This window comes from Neopelma chrysocephalum, unplaced genomic scaffold (assembly GCF_003984885.1).
Source record: "Neopelma chrysocephalum unplaced genomic scaffold, ASM398488v2 Primary Assembly neopelma1_116, whole genome shotgun sequence".
Lineage (NCBI taxonomy): Eukaryota > Metazoa > Chordata > Aves > Passeriformes > Pipridae > Neopelma > Neopelma chrysocephalum.
In genome coordinates, this window is record NW_020897778.1 from 1333065 (window position 1) to 1348620 (window position 15556).

Consider the following 15556-nt stretch of genomic DNA (forward strand, 5'->3'; position numbering starts at 1 on the left):
TGCTGCCCCTGGGGAGTGGGGCAGTGACACCTCCCTGTGCCCCTGGAAGGGTCTCCTGGGTCAGCCACTCTCCCGGCAGTGCCATCATCACCCACCCCCGGTGAGCACACACCGGAGGTGACAGCAGCAGACCCCGGACGAGTGTCCTGAGCCTGGTGAGAGGGACTGGGGAGGTCCCACTTGGAGTGACTCACAGGAGCATCAGACGGAGGAAAGGATGCATTTCCTCCCAAAGAGGGGCAGCCCACCAGCCCGCAGTAGGCGCGCAAGAGCTGCTAAGACTCACCTCCAGCCCTCTGGGGAACTGGGGCAAGAACAAGAAACATCTGCATCCTCTTTTCAGTCTCCAACCAAAACTGAACATGCTCCCCACGACCAGAACCACATTTAGAGCAGTGGTTAGTGATGTTTGCTGCTGCCTGTGAGCAGAACACACCTCCTACTGCCAACCAAAAGCAATTTCACAAAAGCCTGTCCAGCCAAGGCTCCTAAACCCTCCTCACTGCATGGGGTCGGTCCCTCCATCCTGTGCCCTGGGAAGGACACAGACAGGCTTTCTGGAAGAGCAGCTGCTCTGCATGGGGCTAGAGCCCCTTGTACCCCCAGATCAGGCACCTAGAACACAAATTTGCTGCCTTCTCTCTGCTCCAGCTCCAGCCCCTCCTGCCCACCTCTGATGCAGTTTCAAGCTGAAAGGGGGGTAGCTTGCAAAGCCCCAGAAGGCAGATTACATCTCTGGTGCTCCTTATCTGAGCAGGAAGCAACAAGGTCTGCATCAGCACTTTTAACAGGATGTTGTACCATTCAACTTGCACTTAATAGCCCAAAATGACTGGCAAGAGAACACCAGGGCTGTGCCAACACCAGGGCTGTGCCGGAGGCAGTGTCAGGGAGAGGCTCTGGGTGTAAAAACCAGAGGAGGCTCCTCTGCCCCTACCACCAGAAAAGAGGGACCATCTCATCCAAGTGACAATATAATTTTGTTTATTTTCCTTTAGCACACTGCTGGTTAAACTGCCAGACAGTAGATTTCAGAACATTCCCTCAACCAAACATCCTGGAGAAATTAAAAAATAAAACTGCTACCGTGTACCAAAAATAAAATAGCCCACCCCCACACCCGTCTTTCCCCCCAGACTAGTCCCTGCAAAGCCGATGCAATCAGAAATAGATATCTGTGCTTTTCACCCAGGGGCCAAGCTCGCTGCAAAACAAACTAAAAAAATGTCACTGCAAGTTGTTAGAACACAAAGCAATGGACAGTAAAATAAAAAAATCCTCCTTAAAACCCGCAGACACAGATGGGGATCTCTCCCCACACTGCTTTAGTCTTTACAGGTAACTCTTAGACCTGCAGCTTTACCTAGTTTGTGATGTGTCCTTAATGCCAAGGGTATGGGTTACTGCCACACATCCCCAGCCAGGCACTATGGAGTGGTGGGACCATCTGCCAATGCTAAAAGTGCTGCACTGATGGGACCCAAACACCACTGTCACCTCTCACAGTCCTGGCTACTGCCTCCTGCCATGAGCACAAATTCTGCCTCTGCTCTCACAGGCTCCGGGGCTGCTTTACCAAAAGCTCTGAAGGCACAAAGCCCCAGAGGAAACCACAAAAAATTCAAGCCCTCACTTGCCAGCAAGTTTCCAGCCACTGTTTAGCTCCAGCACCCCAGCACAGGAACTGCCACAGTGTGACAGAACAGCCATGGCAGCACAGGAAAAACATATCCCCCTTACATGTGACTGGGAATAACTCCAGGGCAGAGATCCTGCATTTCCTGGATTCACACTCTCCCCAGTTAAAAACTGGTTCAAGCTGTACTTTGCCCCTCGCCTTCAAATCTCCATCACACAAACTCTTCAGCAGAGACCTTTGATGTTTGCAAAAGATTATTCACATTTTCTAATCAGCCAGCACTCTTTCTAGGAGGGAGGAAAGCATGTGTTTTGTTGATAATTTTTTTCTTTTTTTTTAAATAAAGCACTTTTTGAGAAACAAAAAAAAAAAATCAAAACCTATCGATAACCTGCAGTAGCATCCCACTGATCAGACTGGGGACAGCATCGTCACATCCCTCCCCCTCCCTCATCTTCCCCTCAATCTTCAAAAATAGTATTTAATATACAGCAATAAACTCTGAGCAAGCCAGAGTCCCGGAAGACATGGACCTGCTTTCACCTCTCCCATCCAGCCCAGCACCCTTCAATGCTACTATACTCCTGGGACAAATCCTTTGGATCCAAGACAAGTGCACGTGCCCCAGACCTGCTGGGCTGCGCGAAGCAGAGGTGCAGCACAGGAGGCCCATTCGTGTGATCACATTTCTGAGCCTTCCCAGCTCCAGCCTGGTGTGTTTGTGCCGTTTGAGAACACTTGTGTGAGCCTACTTGGGACCAGCCGGTGAGGACAGACTGGTGGAACCAGGCCGACAGTAAAACGGCATCCTTGAATTGTATTAGGCTTTGGCATTTGTTGGGGAGATGCAGAAGTGCCAGTAGGTAAATTAGCTCAGTGCTGGCCCAGCTCCCATTTCCCTTGGATTCTCAGCAAGGGTATTTCCCTCCTCACCATAAGTGCAAGAAGCAGACGGATCTCTCCCACATTTGAGCACCAAACAGAGCCTGAAACATTTGGTACTTTGCAGCTGCTCAGTATCTGTCTCACAACAAGGGCTGAACCTGCTCTGATGGTCCTCTCCCTCCTCCTGCTGCTTTCCATCAGCAACAGGCCTGCCCAGCCCAGAGTTCCCATATCAAGACACTTCCCTGGCTGTTGCAATCCCATTTCAACTTAGGGAAGGCAAAGGGACAATGCACAGGTCCCTGCTCCCTGTTCAGACCTGAACAGCACAGGGCAAGACCTCAGCAAGTAAATTTGGGGCGCAGGACCCCCTAAACCCCCCTCTGCACCCAGAAGCTGTAAGCACCAGGACCCAGCCATGACTCACTCAGCTCTGAACTGCACAGACACACAGGCACCAGACTGTCTGGAAGTTCTCCATCCTGCCTTCAGGAGATTTCTGGGACCTGAAGGAGCTCTTCCAGTTCTTCCATCCCCTGTTAGGCTTTTCTTCCACTGATCTCAAGGGCTGGAAACAAAGATATTTGCTCACAGTTCTCTGCTTAAGCTGTGACCTCCAGAGGTGGCATCCAGGGACAGGGAGACAGTCCCCAGCTGATCTCAAGGGTAGGGAATGTCTGTCCCTTGGGGAAAAACAAAAAACTCAGAAGCTCCTTAAAAAAAAAAAGAAGCTCCTTCAAATAGACTTTTATTCAAAGCCTGAGACAAAGGCACCAAAAAGAGAAGGGAATTCATTTGGGTTTCTGCTCACTGCCACCTGGGACACTCAAAAGGGTCAGAGATGTTTGGTTACACACATAGAAGGGGAAAAGGGCCTGGCTTAAAGGAGGGGCTGATGGGGCAATTAAAATAGGCTTTGAAACCACCATGCTGAGACTGCATCCAGGCCCAAAACACGATCAAAGGTGTCATTTGCCCTTTATTAAGTGGAAGCTTTATTAAAATTGCCTTATCTGCCCCTCTCGACACAACATGAATCAAGTCAGGTCTGTTCTGACCCAGCTCCCCACACTGCTGTGCTCCATGTGCCTGCTGCTGGTGGGAGGAATCAGCACAAACAGGCTTGTCTCTAACCTGCCTCACCTAAACAGTGTCTTGGATATTCCTTCAAACACCCATTCTGGAAAGCTACAGACAGCCCAAACTTTTTCTTTCCCTGCTCAGGACCCATTTATCTGGCTTGCAGATACTAGACAGAGATGGCAAGGGGAGCCAGAGTACACCATTCCCAGCAAGGTGCTGACTGGCCACCCTCTACCACCCTCTGTGCTCCCACATGCTCTGTTTGAAGGCTCCTTCAAGGCAAACCTGTCAGGAGGGGATGGATCAACAAGGAAACTGCTCATAGCACCTTAACAGGGTCAGGAACCACCCAGACACCAGCTTTGTTGTGACAAAGATGCATAAAACCAGAGTCAAAACAACTAAATTGAAGCCACGAACTATTCCTCCTCCCTATTCTTATTCAAATAAGACAGATTCATTTAAACTGAGCAACTGGAACACAACATCACACTGCACAGCTCTGCCTTGGGGCAGCTGATGGCACCAAATGGATGCCCTGGCTGCCAGGAAAGGATAAACTACCCTAGAAGACTTGTCTCTGACTTTTGCACATCTAAATGCACACCCTTTTTCCCATGCCAGGCAAGGTGCAGAGATTACTGGGTGAGCCACAAGAAGCCAAGTGATTCCTTGCTCAAATAAAATGCAACCTAAAAGGCCTGGAGGAGAGCAGCTCCTTACAGAGATGCCTGTTTTCAACCCTGGGTTCTTTGCTTAACAAATCAGCACAGTTCATGCTTCTCAAAACTGATAAAGATCTAAATGTCTCTGTGCTCCAGTTAGAGCAATCCCAAAAACGCTGGAGAATCCCTGCAGGCGCTGTCACCGAACAAAACAGAGCTCGTATTTTATGAGTTTTATAAGTATTAGGATTTTAACAGCAGCTAGAAGATGAAGCAGAACACTTCAAGCTTACCATCTTTTCATCCTAAGGTTTGTTCTTTAGGATTTGCTCTCCTTAAAGCCTGTCTTCCCCTTTAACTAGGGCAGGGACTCTTGCTTCTCCCAAACTGGCTGTTGCCATTTATGCAGTTGGAGAGAAGATAATTAAAATCCTGCTTGCTTTTCAGCTCACAGAGACAGAATTAGGGTCAGGCCTATAGCAGTGATGTGTGTGATCAGAAAAGGTTCAGTGGCACTGCTGTAGAGAGCAGCACTTTGTCACCTCCCCCAGCTCCCAGCCTGAAGCCCCTGAGCTGACAGCTTCTATCACAGCTTGAGGGTGAGGAGGGAGTGAAGGCTTCAGCTGCCTGGGCCCAGCAGAAGAGAAAAGGCTGCTCCTCCAGGTCCCTCTCCAGAAACAATGCAATTCTGCTGACCCTGCTCAGCTCAAAGAAAGGCTGAGCCACCGCAGGGGATCAAACCCAGGAACAACTGCTGGGAAAAGACAGGCCCAGAGAGTCAGAGCAGCACAGAGGTCACTGCTCAGTGCCACTGCTCTGGGGAAAGACAGAACACTTCTGAGGACAATGGAGAGAGTGTGAGGTAAAGCGTTCTGTGAGCCCAGAGCTCAGCGGCATCGAAGGTGACCCACAGGGACCCAATCCTGCTTGGGACAGATCCTGCTCCAGCACAGAACATCTCCCTCCTGCCAGCCAGAAATGCTCAACGTGTTGGAGGCCAAAACCATGGAAAGGCAGCTCCTCAGGGCCTGCAGCTCTGGATCAGCAGGAGCAGCAGCAGCTTTCACTCTGTTCAGCCTCTGTCAGGCAGGCACAGGCTCTGCATGTGGAAACAAAAGCCTCTTGCAGAAACATCCCTGGGGAAAGCAGGTGACCTTTTCTCCAGTGTTCTGCTCAGTTTCAGATCTCTGGATGGCAACAAACCACCTTGCTCTCCAGGACTGAAATGTTGGACATCTGCCCCTTTGCTACGCTGCCTGGATATGCAAAAGGCCAAGCTCACTGTAAACATTGACCAGCTCCACTTCTCACTGCTGCAGGGAGGCCTGATCCCTACACAGGGAATGAGAGCTCACAGGGAGCATCCACCAGGTTGCTCCGCTCTGTCCTACAGCACAGGTTGTTCAGAGTCATGGAGAAGGGAGTTAACCCTTAGGAAGGTCAAGGAACAAGTCCTTGACCAGGTTCCTCTCTAGGTCACCTGATTCTCAGCTTCTTCCAAAGGAGAGGTCACTTGCTAGAAAGGGCAAAACAAGGAACTGGGCTTGAAACAAAACCTTCGAAAATAAAAGGATATTAAAGGAAACAAAAGCCATAATCAATAATCAATACAGAAAACAAGTGCATCTGATCAGACGCCAACAACGTCAGCCTCTCGCAGGCTACAGCAGAATCCCTCTGCGATGGAACAAACACTGCAACTGCCAAACTAGGAAAGTCTCTCCCAACTGGTGCAGCAAATCAGGCCGGATAAATCCCTCTGCTCCTGGTGCAGCTCACAGTCCTAGGAGGGGACTGTCTCCACGCAGACTTGGTGGAGAGCTGGAGTCTTGGGATCTTCAGGCAGGCAGTACCATACATCGTGCCACACACATTCAGGGAGATGCCGAGCCAGGCTCTGTCCTCCATAGTCATTTGACACCCAACAGCACCACAACACTTCCACGCTCCTGGACGTGTACCCAGGCCTTGTTTTAAGAGCTGCTTCCCTGATTAAGGAACCGTATTCCACCCAGTAAAGGCAGAGATCTCGCAGCACATTGCTATCCCTCAGTGTGGGAAGTGGCCCAGGACTGGTAGCATCAGCTTTCAACAGCCCCAAACACAGCCAGCCAGGACTCAGTTCACTCTCGGATGCCCCAGGGAGAAGTGGAGCCTGCACATGGTGCAAAGGGGAAGGCGAGGGCCTTGCTGCTTGCTGGCAGGGGGAAGGTAAGCTCCCTCTTACCTGGACCTGCTATTCATTGCTATTCATTCCAAATGAATCATCTTTTTTTTTCTTTTTTTTTTCCTTAAATTATGAACAATATGGAGAAATTGAAAGCAACCGTGTTTGGTCCAACTCCTTCCCTCCCAGCCCCTGGGCTGATGCACTGTGGGGCTTGCTCTCACAACCGGCAGAGGCAGAAGAGGGTAGGAATGAAGACACCAAAGGCCACCAGTATAGGAAACATGAGGCTGCTGTTGTCCGAGGCATAAGGGTTTGGTGTGCGTGGGCCTGACTGAACCCGGTTCTTATTTGCCTGTTTTTTGACACTGGAGCCATCGTCATACTCATCTTCATCATCATCTTCCTCTTTTTTCTCCAGACCGGGGTGCGGCTGCAGCTTTGGGACATCTGTTGGACAAGACAAAAGGTTGCAATGAGGCAGGATGTGAATTGGGAGATCACTGGAGACACTCCCTTCCTTCCCCTCTCCCTGATCCAACACGAACACGGCCAAGAGGGCACCTGACACCACACTGAAACCACAACCAGAACACCTCAGAAGACAGGAACATCCTCCCTCACAGAGGATCACACCACTGTTTCTTTCCTCCATGAGGTAAGAGCATCCAAAAATCCAGTCTGCAAAAAAAACTACATCCTTCCACCCCATCCAGGTGTCACACAGAGAAGTTAATGCACAGAGGTACACTTAGAGCACACAGTCAGATACTGCAGCTGCTCAGGGAGATCTAAACAAGAACAAGCACCTGCTGCCTGCAGGACCAGCAGATACAGGTGCAAACAGGAAATGGAAAACCCTTTCCACGAACAGTCCTACCCCACATCACTGCACCCCCCAACCCCACAGCTACCAGAGCAACATGGTCCTACCTGACTCAAATCCAGCCCTCTGAGCTTGGGGCCTGAACTGCAGGTCCCCCACACAGCAAAGTGCCACCTGGCCACAAGGTTCTCACCAAATCTTCAGCACCACTTGGAAATCTGACTAACAGTAAAGCAAAGTGATGGTTTGGTGAGAGGGGTCCTAAACGCCCCCTGTTCGGGAGCCAGAGGGGCTTCCAGTCCAGCACACTCACAAAGAGTGTGATGGAAGTACAAGAACTTTTCTAGCACTCCCCACTGCTACCCAGAGGATCTGATACCTGGTAAGAAAACACGGCTTGTCCTCAAGCTGAGAAGGCAAAACAAAGCTCCAGGTAAGAAACACTTAACTACTAGCTAAAAGAACTCTGTAAATTACTTGTCTGCAGGGCTGCTGCTGACATCCAAGGCCAGAGGGAAAGCATCTGTAGCTATAAGCTGAGACTGACCAGATGTGTTCCCTTTTCTCCCCCATATACAGGAAGTTCCAAAACAGATTTTTCTCATTCCAAAATGACAGAATTTGTGACTTGGAGGAGAACAAGGACATTACACACCTACTTCACTCCGCAACTGCACTCTGTGGGAACTCACTGAGAGAGAAACAATTTTGGCAGATGTGGGTCAGCAAGAGCTATGATCTCATAGTCTGAGAAGCAACAGGCTGCTCTCCAAGGGGGAAGAGCCTTCTGGCTCAAAACCTGTGCTTACCTTCCACTGTTCCTTGCAGAATGTATAGGGCACAGATTTTCGGATTGTCATAGTAGCCCTAGAGAAAGCAAAGGCAGCAGTCAGTGCTGCAGTTCTGAGGCAAGGAATGGCTCCCCATGCCCCATCCCCTCTCCTCCAGCACAGAGTTGCACTGCACAGCTGGAGAACAAAGAGAAAGGGAAGATCAGGGCTCTGCCCTGGAAAGCTTATTACCTTTACAAACTCAATGTGGAGCTTCCCCGTGAACGTGGAAACCTCCCCCTGGACACTCAGTTTCCCCTTTTTGATACTCATGGGAATGATCTCATCGTGAGCTGTGCTGTGTCCAACTCTGTCAAAAATGTCCAAGTCTTTCACCACCACGTGGCCATTCAAGCGAACATCAAATACCTTCAGGGTGAAAGAAATGACAGAGAGTCAGAACAGATTCAGGCACGTGACAGCTGAAATGGGAACAGAACAGGAAAGGTCTCTGCTTGTTATGCATCCAGGACCTGAAAGCATTGTAACATGCACTGCCCCACTCCTTTGGGGAGGATTCAGAGCCCAAAGCAGCCAGGTAGAGATACCGAAGCATTAACCTTGCTTTCAAATACCCTGGAACCTGCCTCCTTCTTTTAAAATACCCCCTACATCTGCTGTTCTGAACTGAGGACAGAACAATTTTATTCTGCTTTATTCATGCTTTTCTTTCACAACTTTCTTTCCACCTCCTGTCTGAGGACCTGCTCCTACCACCTCAGGGTGGCTGTGGCACACCACACCCAGGGAGTGAAGCCATTTCTAACTAACAGCCTGCAGCAGAACAGAGAGGAGGAAACAAGCTGGTGAAGAACACAGGGTTTGAAGGAGGTAAAATGTTTAACTGCTAACCACATCTGTGAATTCATAGTGAAAGTCCTCCTCAGGACTGCAATGACTCAAACTTCACTCAGCACCTGGGGAATCCCAGCAGAACCACATCAAGGAAGAGGAACCAAAGATGCCTCAGCCCTTCAGTTTAATCTGATGCTGCTTTTTGCATCCGTTCTGAAAGCCAGCCCCACCAGTTCTGTTCCCTGAAATACCTCTCTGGCAGGAAGGCAGCACAGTGCTTAAGGAGATCAGCTCTAAAGAGGCTGATGGAGTCAAGGGAAAGACAGGCTATTACACAAACCACTCCTACCCCAATTTATCACAGGGCTTTGAGTTCTTTGTGTTTCTGTTTCCACCTCTGCACACCAGGTATTTCAAAACTGGACAAGAGCAATAAAGAGGGTAAATTTAATTCTGTGCTTTCAGGATCAGACTGAACCAGTATCAAGTCTTATTTCATTTGTAAAAATTGTTTTGAGTAGGTTCCAGATCACCTCCCTGCTTCAATCTGTGCAATACTTCCTCCAACACAACTGTGCTGTCACGGCAGGAACAACTGTTCAGGAAAAACATAAAAAAACTCTTCAAACCCAGCACAGCCTAAACAGGTCATAAAACTCTATTGCTAGTTATGTTTAGTTGGACATGGTTTTTGAATGCTTTGAAATGCAGTTTTCCAGTCTGACTGTATAGCTGGAACGTGGGAGAGAGCTCTAAAGTTTCAGAGCCCGTGAGAGCTCTAGGATCTAAGTTAACCACCAGTGCCTTACTTCACTCCTTCCTCCAGCATGCAAAGCAGCAGAGGCAACCTGAGCACACACAGTCATAGCCAGGAACTCACATCAGAGACACACAGGAGCTGTTGCTTACCTTCTGTTGAGACTGTGCAAAATAGACCTCTGCAAACTTCAACACCAGCACATAGTCACCCTCCTCTTTGATGGGAACTTCATAGCCAAAGGTTTCCTCATTGTAGCGCTCGGTCTGGTACAGAATCTGGTCTTCTGCGTTGGACCGCAGGATTGGTAGCTTCATCCCGTAGTCAGAAGCTGGGTTTCAAGCACAAAAGAGTGAGAGGAGTGGTTAATTTCTGAGGCCCATGAAACAAACACTTTACATACTCTTGAAGTGCTTAACTCTACAAGTGGCACTTGCATCATTGTCAGACCCGTCTCCCCTCCTTGCTCTGACCAGGTGGCGGCACTGCCGGAGCAGAAGCAGAGGGAGTCAAAGCCCCGGAACCCCAGCCCTGCAGGAAAACAGCTCTGGACCTGCTGCAGTCCAGACAAAGTAAATTCACTTGCACCATTTCAGAAAGAAGAGCTTGTTTCACAAACAGTGCACAAAGCCAAAGGACTTGGCCATTGGCTCTCGTTCCTAAGAGGAAAAACACCTAGAATATTTTTATGGTATCTTCAAATCTCAAACTCCGAGTAGAAAACAAAAACAGTGGGCACAGGACTGACTTGACTCATTGACAGAACAGATTTGAAGGTAGCAGTTGATGGCATCAGGTTTTAGAGACTCATCCCCCTCAAGTGAAAACCTAGGGGATGGCAGAAGTGTGAAAAGCATTAGGCATCTTACAACACCCTTTCTTCTCATCACAGCCCCACAATACTGTCAGCCTGAAGACAGGAAGAAGGAAGCAAGATACACAAGGGTTTCAAAAGCACCAACAGCTCCATCAGCTGCTGTTCTCACAGCCACCCAGTTGAAGTGGGTGCTGTCTGCAGCCATCTGAACAGCCCCCGAGAAGGGCCCAAACAACATTCCCAAACAGGACAATAACTGACAAAATTAGAGAAATCATAAAATTTGCCTCTTCTTCTTGCCTCTTCATTGTTTCACCACATCTCGAGCAGCCCCCAAAAGACTTTAACTCGACTTGGCATTTTATTGTGCCAGGGTTACTGTACAAATGCAAACTGATGCAATGCCTCCAGAGCTGCAAATCCAATGACTCCCCAGCGACGCAGGGGCAGGAGGGAACACTGTGGACACCATCTGCCCACTGGCACTCGAGGCAGGAGAAGTTGATCCAGACGAAGTTCTCTGCTGACACTTACCACTTCCAGCCCCATTTCCATGGGAACAGACACTGCATTGGCCAAGACAAAGCAAGAACTACTAACCCAGAGCACGTTGCCAAAGACGGAGCCAATGCAAACGAGTGAGAGGAAATTAATGCCTGTTCTTAGTCTCGGGTTTCACACAGAGCTGTTCAGGCGATCGTCCGCTTCTCTTTACCACCCGAACCTGGGTGCAAGGACTGAACACTCTAATCACCAGAAATACAGAGGGTGAAAAGTTTAACTGTCCTCCCACACAGGTATTTCTGGCCAGCTACAGATTACAGTGACAGCGAACCACGGACTCCACAGAAGTCCATTTCTATTAGAGGAAAGCCTGCACAGGAAGCAAGTCCTTTAATAGCCAAGAAGGTAACTGGAGAGGAAGACCTGTCACCTGCATGTCAGAGCCCTGCTGACAGAGCTGTGGAGGCGAGCTGGGTTTTACAGCAGGCTGGGTGCTCACTGGGAGTAAGCAGTGCCCATCAAGCTGTAACTCAGCTATGCCTGGCACCTGCCTAATTCTGTAATTGCCATCAGCACATTCGGTCCTTCAGGGCACAGCGGCTGAACTGAGGCTTAAAAAAAAGGTTTTAATTTGCCCAGAGGCAGGACAGCCCAGAATTACCATCCCTAGGTCATTTCCTCCAGTCAGCCATATATTTCTGCTGAAGCCATTACATGCCTATCAACACAGAGGAACCCAGAGAAAACGAACAATGGTGCAATAAAAAGCCATTGAGGGAAATGCAGCTGAGCTCAAAGGGGTAAAGTCTTCACTGTGCCTGGCACCACTGGCTGAAGCAGAATTACTGCAATGGCCTGCTGTGCAGAGGAGACACCACAGGCTTTCCCCAAAGGAAGAACGTGTCACAATGTGCTTGAGAAAGACCCTGTTTTCTCCTCAACTCAGAAATAAATTGTTCCAGTCCACAAGGACATTCAAGTCACACATGTGAGAGGTCTATGAAGGGAAGCTGACCTGCAGCAGCCAAGGCACCTTGGGCAATTGAGGCGCCAGCTTCCATGGGTGTGAAAAACAAACCATATTTGAACTTAAATGTAACCACCTCTGCATCCACTGTGCCCAAAAGGCTTTCCATTTGGGATAGCACTCATGCAGGGTAAGCAATGGCAGTTCCAGCTGTATAGCACAGGAAAATCCTCATCATCCTACACAGAAACAGCGAAGATTAGACTCAAAAGTCAACAGATAGCTCATCTTCTCCACACTCCACCTGGAAATGACTGCAGAGCAGCTCAGCACAGCTAACTTTTTATATATCTGTGAATCAACTTAGTTTTGGTGCACCAATTATCAGAAACATGCACGATTCATACAACTGGAGTGGTTTCAAAGGAAGTAAGAAAAGGTAACCCAAGTGCAGTGTTAGTTCTACATTGTGTTCTAACTAGTAGAGCAAAGATTTTACTGATCAGTAGCTAGAGCAGTTGATGATATCCCATCTGCCTCTACTTCTGCTTGTGTCCCTGCCCTTGAACACCCTGCCAGGACTGGGGCATGGAGCAGACCAGCCAGATGCACCTTCCCCCTGCTCGGGCCCAGCAGGACTAGAACGCTGCAACCATCAGCCCGCACCGCCAGCGATCCGGACCCGGCTGCGGAGGGCGGGCAATGCGTGTTCTGACTGCAAGGTGCGTGCTGCGGGCTGGCTGCGAACCGGCAGGTCCTGCTGTGGAAGCCGGGCTGTTCAGTGGAAAACGGGAGAAAGAAGGATCCCGGCGGCCGCACGCGGCCAGGCTGGCAGCCTTTCCAGCCGAAATCCCACTCCAAACCCGCGTGGAGTCACTTCCCCCCGGCATTACACAACCCCGCAGCCTGAGGACACCATCCCGCAGGGCTCATCCCGCAGGGCTCACCCCGCCGCCTCTGGGGCCCCGGGCCCGCGGGGACGGGGGATGTGGCCCCGGCTGGGCCCGGTGAGAGGACGAGGGTGGCCGCAGTCCCGCGGGTGACAAGTGCGGGCGCTCCCCGCGGGCCCCGCCGTCCCCGGGCGGCTGCGGGAGCGGAGCCCGCGCCGCGCTGCGGGAACACCCCCCGCTCCGCCGCGGGCCGGCGGCACGCGGGTCCCGCACCCCGCTGGCACGGCAGGACCCCACCGCGCCGGCGGAGCGGGACCCCGTGAGGAGCCCCGCCGACAACCCCCCCGCGCCCCCGGCGCGTCCCCCCGCCCTCACCTCGGCCCACGCGGCCCTCGAGCGGGTCCTTGCGGAAGTGGATGCCGTTCACGTCCACGTGGGCATCGCCGCCCGCGTTGACGGCCCAGACGACGCTGTCGGCGATGCCGCCCGCCGCGCCCCGCAGCAGCAGCAGCGGCGGCAGCAGCAGCAGCAGCAGCACGGGCGGCAGCAGCGGCGCCCCGCGCGCACCGGCTCCCACCATGTCGCGCTCCCGGCGCCGCGCCCGCCCCTTCCTGCCGCCGACAGGGGGCGGCCTGCCCTGCTGCCGGGGCGGGGCGCGCGCCGACCAATCCGCGCGCCGCACCGCGAATATTAAATAACTGCCTGCCTGCTATTGGGCGGCCACGGATGTGTATTTGCATATTCATACGGTGGTGGGCCAATGGGAGGTGGCGGTGGGCAGGCGGGATGAGCGGCGCGGCGCCGGTGGCTGGAGCGGGTCCGTGCGGGCCGGGGCGCGGGGCCGGGACCGCCCGGGCGGGAAGGGAACGAGGGAGAACCGACTCCGCAGAAAGGAGCGGGAGAGACAGATGGGGCTTCCCAGCGGTGTCCGCAGCGGGGACAGCCCGGCGAGCTGCCCCGAGCGCCGGCCGCCAGGGCAGAGCCCGCCCCTCTGCGCCGCCAATCGCGGGGCTCCAGCGCGGCGGAGCGCGGGGCGGCGGCGGGAAGCGCGGCCGGCGGGTTGCCAGGGCAACGGGTGGCGCGGCGGCGGCGCGGAGCGGAGCGGGCCCGGAGCGCTCGGGGAAGGGGCCGGGAGGGGAGCGAGGCAGCAGGAGCCCCGCCGCCGCGTCCCGGCAGCTCCGTGCCCGCTGCGCTCTGAACAGCAGCCCTCAGGCCTGGTTCGCGACCCCGGTAGAACGCGCCGATTCTCCTGTTCGGCCCTGCCATGGAGGATGGGGGAAGGCAGCTGCCGCCCGCCCGGTAAGGAGCGAGGCGGCCAGTGGCGTGAAAGCGCCTTGGAGCGCAGTAACCTGCATGAGAAGCAAAGCAGGCACCGAAGGGGGAGGCGGGAGGTGACCGTGACACGGCCAGCGGGGCTGCTCCCAGGGCTGCGCTTTATAGGAGAATGTAACACCATGTTTTTTTCTGGAGGACCTTGGCAAGGTCTTGGGAGGGCTGGAGTGAGACATCCCAGATGGAGGTTGAACGAAACTCAGTCCCTACACGGCGGGGGGAGCAAATAACTCTTATGTTCGTCTCTGTGTTTGCCCTCCTGTCTGATCGCGGTGCTCCTCGAGGCGTCAGACACTGGTCAGGCCTCGGGGCTGTGCTCCAGGCACCGGCTGCATTAGCAGTGGCTGCTCCTGAGTCCCAGTGATGTTGTATTAATTTGAGTCTGCTACAAAGCATTTACTTTTAGAAATAAAGACTTGGTGCTGCAGATTGAGAATTAAACGGGTTTCTTGCTTTTGTAATGCACTTGGGGGCCTCTTAACCAGCCACAGCCTTGGAGAAGTGAACTGTTTTGGGGGGTGCATAACCACCCACCCCCTGCTCCCCAGCCTGCTCTCCCCATGCCAGAGTGTGCCCCAGAGCATGTTCCTGCTGCTGTCACATCAGCTCTTGGGCTTGTGATATAACTAGACCAGGGCAAACATGGCACTGCTGTGCTCCCATGCCAGCACTGCGGCCAGGAAGGGGTTCCTGAAGCTACAAGGTGCCTTAGGAAACCGCATCCAGGGGAGTAGCGTGAAACGCGCACGCTTAACACCTCTCCAGATTCAGCCACCTCATGCTGGTTCCTGGCAAATCATCTCAGCACTACAGACCCCGGCCCTGGCAGCATCTGATAAAATCCAGGCTAATCTGCCATATCCCTGCTGTGTTCGTGACCTGTTGGGTGTCCCCCAAGTTCCGCTACCAAAGGAGTGCAGGCAGCCGTGGCCAGGACAATGCTGTCCAGTTGGCGAGGCCGAGGGAGGCCTCGTTAGATCTCATTTGTACTGATTACAGACGATCCTCTCTAATCTCTCATCTTAAACTGCGATGCGCTCAGGTCAGGAGCACAACTTCAAAGCACATAAACACTTTGTGTGTCACCAGGTGACTGCCACGAGCTATGAAAGTGAAGTGGGAAGAGGGATGGAGTAAATCATCGGCAGGCGGAGGGATGGCTGCGGCAGAGGTTACAGACAGCAAAGGATGTGAATCCAAGTATTTCCAGTCCTGAAACCCTCCAGGGCAGCAGAGGTCCCACTGAGCGCTGTGTGTGGCCCAGGTGGGCTGAGGCAGGTGGCCCGTTGCCCCCCAGTTCAGCAGGGCTTTCACGGGTCTCACACACACACACAGAATGGCACTGTGCAGTTGGTGACTGCGGCATCATTACGAACCCACCACTAAACTGCTCAGCCCA

General features: G+C 52.5%; 1 protein-coding gene across 1 annotated transcript; it reads right to left on the reverse strand.

The window, feature by feature from the left end:
* Window positions 1-967: 967 nt before the first annotated feature.
* MLEC (malectin) lies at window positions 968-13422 on the reverse strand. The gene is made up of 5 exons (XM_027696900.1): window positions 13201-13422; window positions 9800-9978; window positions 8288-8464; window positions 8075-8132; window positions 968-6889 (listed from the first exon to the last, which is right to left on the reverse strand). Exons 1-5 carry the CDS (start codon window positions 13403-13405, stop codon window positions 6660-6662), a joined length of 849 nt encoding a protein of 282 aa, XP_027552701.1. The 5' UTR covers window positions 13406-13422; the 3' UTR covers window positions 968-6659.
* Between the last annotated feature and the right edge of the window lie 2134 nt (window positions 13423-15556).